This window comes from Megachile rotundata, unplaced genomic scaffold (assembly GCF_050947335.1).
Source record: "Megachile rotundata isolate GNS110a unplaced genomic scaffold, iyMegRotu1 scaffold0122, whole genome shotgun sequence".
NCBI lineage: Eukaryota > Metazoa > Arthropoda > Insecta > Hymenoptera > Megachilidae > Megachile > Megachile rotundata.
In genome coordinates, this window is record NW_027473419.1 from 194,626 (window position 1) to 202,450 (window position 7,825).

Below are 7,825 nucleotides of genomic sequence, written 5' to 3' on the forward strand. Positions count from 1 at the left end.
CTAGATAGCACAGAGTCGAATTACAGCGGATATGTGCGAATTAGAGGCTGAATCGTGCGAAAATGAGCAAAATTCGTTCAAAATGAGCATAATTCGTTCAAAACGAGCAAAATTGTTCATTGTGGTGTTGAATTGTGCTCAGTTACGATAACTTAACATAACTAGATAGTACAGAGTCGAATTACAGCTGATATGTGCGAATTACAGGCTGAATCGTGCGAAAATGAGCATAATTCGTGCAAAACGAGCAAAATTGTTTATTGTGGTGTTAAATTGTGCTCAGTTACGATAACTTAACATGACTAGATAGTACAGAGTCGAATTACAGCGGATATGTGCGAATTAGAGGCTGCATCGTTCGAAAATGAGCAAAATTCGTTCGAAAATGAGCAAAATTCGTTCAAAACGAGCAAAATTCGTGCAAAACAAGCAAAATTGTTCATTGTGGTGTTGAATTGTGCTCAGATAGGATAACTTAACATAACTAGATAGTACAGAGTCGAATTACAGCGGATATGTGCGAATTAGATGCTGAATCGTGCGAAAATGAGCATAATTCGTTCAAAACGAGCAAAATTGTTCATTGTGGTGTTAAATTGTGCTCAGTTACGATAACTTAACATGACTAGATAGTACAGAGTCGAATTACAGCGGATATGTGCGAATTCGAGGCTGAATCGTTCGAAAATGAGCATAATTCGTTCAAAACGAGCAAAATTGTTCATTGTGGTGTTGAATTGTGCTCAGATAGGATAACTGAACATAACTAGATAGTACAGAGTCGAATTACAGCGGATATGTGCGAATTAGAGGCTGAATCGTGCGAAAATGAGCATAATTCGTGCAAAACGAGCAAAATTGTTCATTGTGGTGTTGAACTGTGTTCAGTTACGATAACTTAACATAACTAGATAGTACAGAGTCGAATTACAGCGGATATGTGCGAATTAGAGGCTGAATCGTGCGAAAATGAGCATAATTCGTGCAAAACGAGCAAAATTGTTCATTGTGGTGTTGAATTGTGCTCAGATAGGATAACCTAACATAACTAGATAGTACAGAGTCGAATTACAGCGGATATGTGCGAATTAGAGGCTGAATCGTGCGAAAATGAGCATAATTCGTGCAAAACGAGCAAAATTGTTCATTGTGGTGTTGAATTGTGCTCAGATAGGATAACTTAACATAACTAGATAGTACAGAGTCGAATTACAGCGGATATGTGCGAATTAGAGGCTGAATCGTGCGAAAATGAGCATAATTCTAGCAAAACGAGCAAAATTGTTCATTGTGGTGTTGAATTGTGCTCAGTTACGATAACTTAACATGACTAGATAGTACAGAGTCGAATTACAGCGGATATGTGCGAATTAGAGGCTGAATCGTTCGAAAATGAGCAAAATTCGTTCAAAACGAGCAAAATTCGTGCAAAACGAGCAAAATTGTTCATTGTGGTGTTGAATTGTGCTCAGATAGGATAACTTAACATAACTAGATAGTACAGAGTCGAATTACAGCGGATATGTGCGAATTAGAGGCTGAATCGTGCGAAAATGAGCATAATTCGTGCAAAACGAGCAAAATTGTTCATTGTGGTGTTGAATTGTGCTCAGATAGGATAACTTAACATAACTAGATAGTACAGAGTCGGATTACAGCGGATATGTGCGAATTAGAGGCTGAATCGTGCGAAAATGAGCATAATTCGTGCAAAACGAGCAAAATTGTTCATTGTGGTGTTGAATTGTGCTCAGATAGGATAACTTAACATAACTAGATAGTACAGAGTCGGATTACAGCGGATATGTGCGAATTAGAGGCTGAATCGTGCGAAAATGAGCATAATTCGTGCAAAACGAGCAAAATTGTTCATTGTGGTGTTGAATTGTGCTCAGATACGATAACTTAACATAACTAGATAGTACAGAGTCGAATTACAGCGGATATGTGCGAATTAGAGGCTGAATCGTGCGAAAATGAGCATAATTCGTGCAAAACGAGCAAAATTGTTCATTGTGGTGTTGAATTGTGCTCAGATAGGAGAACTTAACATAACTAGATAGCACAGAGTCGAATTACAGCGGATATGTGCGAATTAGAGGCTGAATCGTGCGAAAATGAGCAAAATTCGTTCAAAATGAGCATAATTCGTTCAAAACGAGCAAAATTGTTCATTGTGGTGTTGAATTGTGCTCAGTTACGATAACTTAACATAACTAGATAGTACAGAGTCGAATTACAGCTGATATGTGCGAATTAGAGGCTGAATCGTGCGAAAATGAGCATAATTCGTGCAAAACGAGCAAAATTGTTCATTGTGGTGTTGAATTGTGCTCAGATAGGATAACTTAACATAACTAGATAGTACAGAGTCGGATTACAGCGGATATGTGCGAATTAGAGGCTGAATCGTGCGAAAATGAGCATAATTCGTGCAAAACGAGCAAAATTGTTCATTGTGGTGTTGAATTGTGCTCAGATAGGATAACCTAACATAACTAGATAGCACAGAGTCGAATTACAGCGGATATGTGCGAATTAGAGGCTGAATCGTGCGAAAATGAGCAAAATTCGTTCAAAATGAGCATAATTCGTTCAAAACGAGCAAAATTGTTCATTGTGGTGTTGAATTGTGCTCAGTTACGATAACTTAACATAACTAGATAGTACAGAGTCGAATTACAGCTGATATGTGCTAATTACAGGCTGAATCGTGCGAAAATGAGCATAATTCGTGCAAAACGAGCAAAATTGTTTATTGTGGTGTTAAATTGTGCTCAGTTACGATAACTTAACATGACTAGATAGTACAGAGTCGAATTACAGCGGATATGTGCGAATTAGAGGCTGAATCGTTCGAAAATGAGCAAAATTCGTTCAAAACGAGCAAAATTCGTGCAAAACAAGCAAAATTGTTCATTGTGGTGTTGAATTGTGCTCAGATAGGATAACTTAACATAACTAGATAGTACAGAGTCGAATTACAGCGGATATGTGCGAATTAGATGCTGAATCGTGCGAAAATGAGCATAATTCGTTCAAAACGAGCAAAATTGTTCATTGTGGTGTTAAATTGTGCTCAGTTACGATAACTTAACATGACTAGATAGTACAGAGTCGAATTACAGCGGATATGTGCGAATTCGAGGCTGAATCGTTCGAAAAAGAGCATAATTCGTTCAAAACGAGCAAAATTGTTCATTGTGGTGTTGAATTGTGCTCAGATAGGATAACTGAACATAACTAGATAGTACAGAGTCGAATTACAGCGGATATGTGCGAATTAGAGGCTGAATCGTGCGAAAATGAGCATAATTCGTTCAAAACGAGCAAAATTGTTCATTGTAGTGTTGAATTGTGCTCAGTTACGATAACTTAACATGACTAGATAGTACAGAGTCTAATTACAGCGGATATGTGCGAATTAGAGGCTGAATCGTGCGAAAATGAGCATAATTCGTGCAAAACGAGCAAAATTGTTCATTGTGGTGTTGAATTGTGCTCAGATAGGATAACTTAACATAACTAGATAGTACAGAGTCGAATTACAGCGGATATGTGCGAATTAGAGGCTGAATCGTGCGAAAATGAGCATAATTCTTGCAAAACGAGCAAAATTGTTCATTGTGGTGTTGAATTGTGCTCAGTTACGATAACTTAACATGACTAGATAGTACAAGGTCGAATTACAGCGGATATGTGCGAATTAGAGGCTGAATCGTTCGAAAATGAGCAAAATTCGTTCAAAACGAGCAAAATTCGTGCAAAACGAGCAAAATTGTTCATTGTGGTGTTGAATTGTGCTCAGATAGGATAACTTAACATAACTAAATAGTACAGAGTCGAATTACAGCGGATATGTGCGAATTAGAGGCTGAATCGTGCGAAAATGAGCATAATTCGTGCAAAACGAGCAAAATTGTTCATTGTGGTGTTGAATTGTGCTCAGATAGGATAACTTAACATAACTAGATAGTACAGAGTCGAATTACAGCGGATATGTGCGAATTAGAGGCTGAATCGTGCGAAAATGAGCATAATTCGTGCAAAACGAGCAAAATTGTTCATTGTGGTGTTGAATTGTGCTCAGATAGGATAACTTAACATAACTAGATAGTACAGAGTCGAATTACAGCGGATATGTGCGAATTAGAGGCTGAATCGTGCGAAAATGAGCATAATTCTTGCAAAACGAGCAAAATTGTTCATTGTGGTGTTGAATTGTGCTCAGTTACGATAACTTAACATGACTAGATAGTACAGAGTCGAATTACAGCGGATATGTGCGAATTAGAGGCTGAATAGTTCGAAAATGAGCAAAATTCGTTCAAAACGAGCAAAATTCGTGCAAAACGAGCAAAATTGTTCATTGTGGTGTTGAATTGTGCTCAGATAGGATAACTTAACATAACTAGATAGTACAGAGTCGAATTACAGCGGATATGTGCGAATTAGAGGCTGAATCGTGCGAAAATGAGCATAATTCGTGCAAAACGAGCAAAATTGTTCATTGTGGTGTTGAATTGTGCTCAGATAGGATAACTTAACATAACTAGATAGTACAGAGTCGAATTACAGCGGATATGTGCGAATTAGAGGCTGAATCGTGCGAAAATGAGCATAATTCGTGCAAAACGAGCAAAATTGTTCATTGTGGTGTTGAATTGTGCTCAGATAGGATAACTTAACATAACTAGATAGTACAGAGTCGGATTACAGCGGATATGTGCGAATTAGAGGCTGAATCGTGCGAAAATGAGCATAATTCGTGCAAAACGAGCAAAATTGTTCATTGTGGTTTTGAATTGTGCTCAGATACGATAACTTAACATAACTAGATAGTACAGAGTCGAATTACAGCGGATATGTGCGAATTAGAGGCTGAATCGTGCGAAAATGAGCATAATTCGTGCAAAACGAGCAAAATTGTTCATTGTGGTGTTGAATTGTGCTCAGATAGGATAACTTAACATAACTAGATAGCACAGAGTCGAATTACAGCGGATATGTGCGAATTAGAGGCTGAATCGTGCGAAAATGAGCAAAATTCGTTCAAAATGAGCATAATTCGTTCAAAACGACAACGTGGAGATACGGCATACTCCAACAGTTGCATGCATGGGGATTCCGAGGATGTTTACCGATTTTTGTGCGGAGCTTCCTATCCCATAGACTCTTCCAGGTTCGTATCAACGGGAAAACGTCTGAAAGGAAAGTGCAGGAGAATGGCATACCACAAGGATCAAATATAAGCGTAACTTTATTTGCAATAGCAATCAACGGCATAACAAAATATATACAGGAACCAGTGAAAAAGTGCATTTATGTAGATGATTTGGTAATTTTTTGTTCAGGGAGATCAAACGAGCGGATCCACACTAATTTACAAAAGACCATTGATGGTTTGATGAGATTCTCGGAAACGAGAGGTTTTAATTTCTCGACCACAAAAACAAACAGTGTTCATTTTTGTAGGAAACATAAACATGATCTGAAGGAATTGAAGATAAAAGACAGCAATATACAATACCGAGACATGGTGCGCTACTTGGGAGTGTTCCTTGATAAAAAGCTGACTTTCGGACACCATATAAAGAGCCTTGCGGACACATGTAAAAAGCGGCTGAACATAATCAAATGCTTATCGAATATCACCTGGGGCGCAGATAGGGAAACCTTAATTAGCTTGCACTCCAAACTGATCTTGTCGAAAATTGATTACGGATGTGTGGTGTATTCTGGAGCGGCAGAATCTCATCTGAAAAAGATAGATGCGGTGAATCACATGGGTATACGTTATGCAACTGGAGCTTTTAGAACTACTCCAGTACAAAGTCTCTATTGCGACGCAGGAATACCGCCGTTAAAAATCAGGCGGAAGACAATATTACTAAAATATATAACGGAATTGCGAGCTAAACCAAATCACATTAATTACTGCACATTTTTCGACGTTATCAACACAAATCAGGCCGAAACATTAAAAGAATCTAAAAGAACAGCCTCGTCAGCTAAGATTGCAAAAAGGTTCTTACAAGAGACGAACATAAACATTAATGACGTGTATCTGTACGATCTATACCGCACCCCGCCGTGGATAATGGCAGAAGTACGGACGTCCACAGATATGAGTGAATACAAAAAATGCGAAACGGACAGTAGGATATACCAAGGACTCTGGCAAGACATGGTCAGCGATTACAGCGAACCAGAGTTGCTCTACACGGATGGCTCAAAAACAAACAGCGGAGTAGCATCTGCCATGTATAGCGACATGGAAACAAGATCATGGACACTACCGAAACAGGCAGCTATAACATCAGCAGAAATGCACGCCATATGGCAAGCTTTAATCTACAGCAGTAACAGTAGCAGAAAAAAGACAATAATAATAGGCACTGATTCACTTACAGCAATAAACTCTATCAGGGATACATACACAACAGACCCGGTAGCATATAACATCATATTAACAATACACGAAATGACCATATCTGGAAAGGAAGTAATTATAATGTGGACGCCGGGACATGTCGGTATTCAAGGTAATGAGGAAGCGGATAAGGCGGCAAAAAAGGCAACACATAAGGCCATCACAGTAAGCAGCATAAGCATAACAGATGTGAGAAATACCATAAAGCAACTATGCAAACAGCAATGGCAACAAACATGGGAAGAAACCAACACTCACTTAAAACAAGTAAAGGCTACAGTCGACAAATGGTACATGCCTAGAATACTAACCAGAAAAGAACAGACAGCAATTACCAGATTAAGATTAGGACACGCATACTTTTCAACAGGATACCTACTCAAACGCGAAAATCAACCACAGTGCGACAAATGTAAAGTAAACATGACAGTAAAACATTTGATAGAAGAATGCAGAAAATATGAAAAACAAAGAAAGCAATACGGATTGGAACAAACAATAGCGAAAGCGCTATCGAATGATGAGAAAATAATTACGGAACACACTTTACCATACATAAAAGCCATAGGGTACATGGAAAAAATTTAAGTGAAAATATCACAGCTAAAACAGGCTATACTATTGCATATATAAAACAGAAAAAGTCTATCAGATAATACTATATAATTTTCATTCTATGTTATTTCGTCTTATTCCATTCTACAATAATTAAATATTTATTCATTTATCATCTAACATTAGTCACGTCATAAGTAAGTATTGTCAGAATGAAAGGTGGGCTAATGACCATGGCAGTCGATGCCCATAACATTAATCATCATCATCATCATCATCATCGTTCAAAACGAGCAAAATTGTTCATTGTGGTGTTGAATTGTGCTCAGTTACGATAACTTAACATAACTAGATAGTACAGAGTCGAATTACAGCTGATATGTGCGAATTACAGGCTGAATCGTGCGAAAATGAGCATAATTCGTGCAAAACGAGCAAAATTGTTTATTGTGGTGTTAAATTGTGCTCAGTTACGATAACTTAACATGACTAGATAGTACAGAGTCGAATTACAGCGGATATGTGCGAATTAGAGGCTGAATCGTTCGAAAATGAGCAAAATTCGTTCGAAAATGAGCAAAATTCGTTCAAAACGAGCAAAATTCGTGCAAAACAAGCAAAATTGTTCATTGTGGTGTTGAATTGTGCTCAGATAGGATAACTGAACATAACTAGATAGTACAGAGTCGAATTACAGCGGATATGTGCGAATTAGAGGCTGAATCGTGCGAAAATGAGCATAATTCGTGCAAAACGAGCAAAATTGTTCATTGTGGTGTTGAACTGTGTTCAGTTACGATAACTTAACATAACTAGATAGTACAGAGTCGAATTACA

At 38.0% G+C, this 7,825-nt stretch overlaps 1 protein-coding gene across 1 annotated transcript; it reads left to right on the forward strand.

The window, feature by feature from the left end:
- The first annotated feature begins 5,536 nt into the window (after nucleotides 1-5,536).
- Nucleotides 5,537-7,021, forward strand: LOC143266274 (uncharacterized). Its single transcript, XM_076541828.1, has one exon. The coding sequence runs from the start codon at nucleotides 5,537-5,539 to the stop codon at nucleotides 7,019-7,021; it is 1,485 nt and encodes a 494-aa protein (XP_076397943.1).
- The last annotated feature ends 804 nt before the right edge of the window (nucleotides 7,022-7,825 follow it).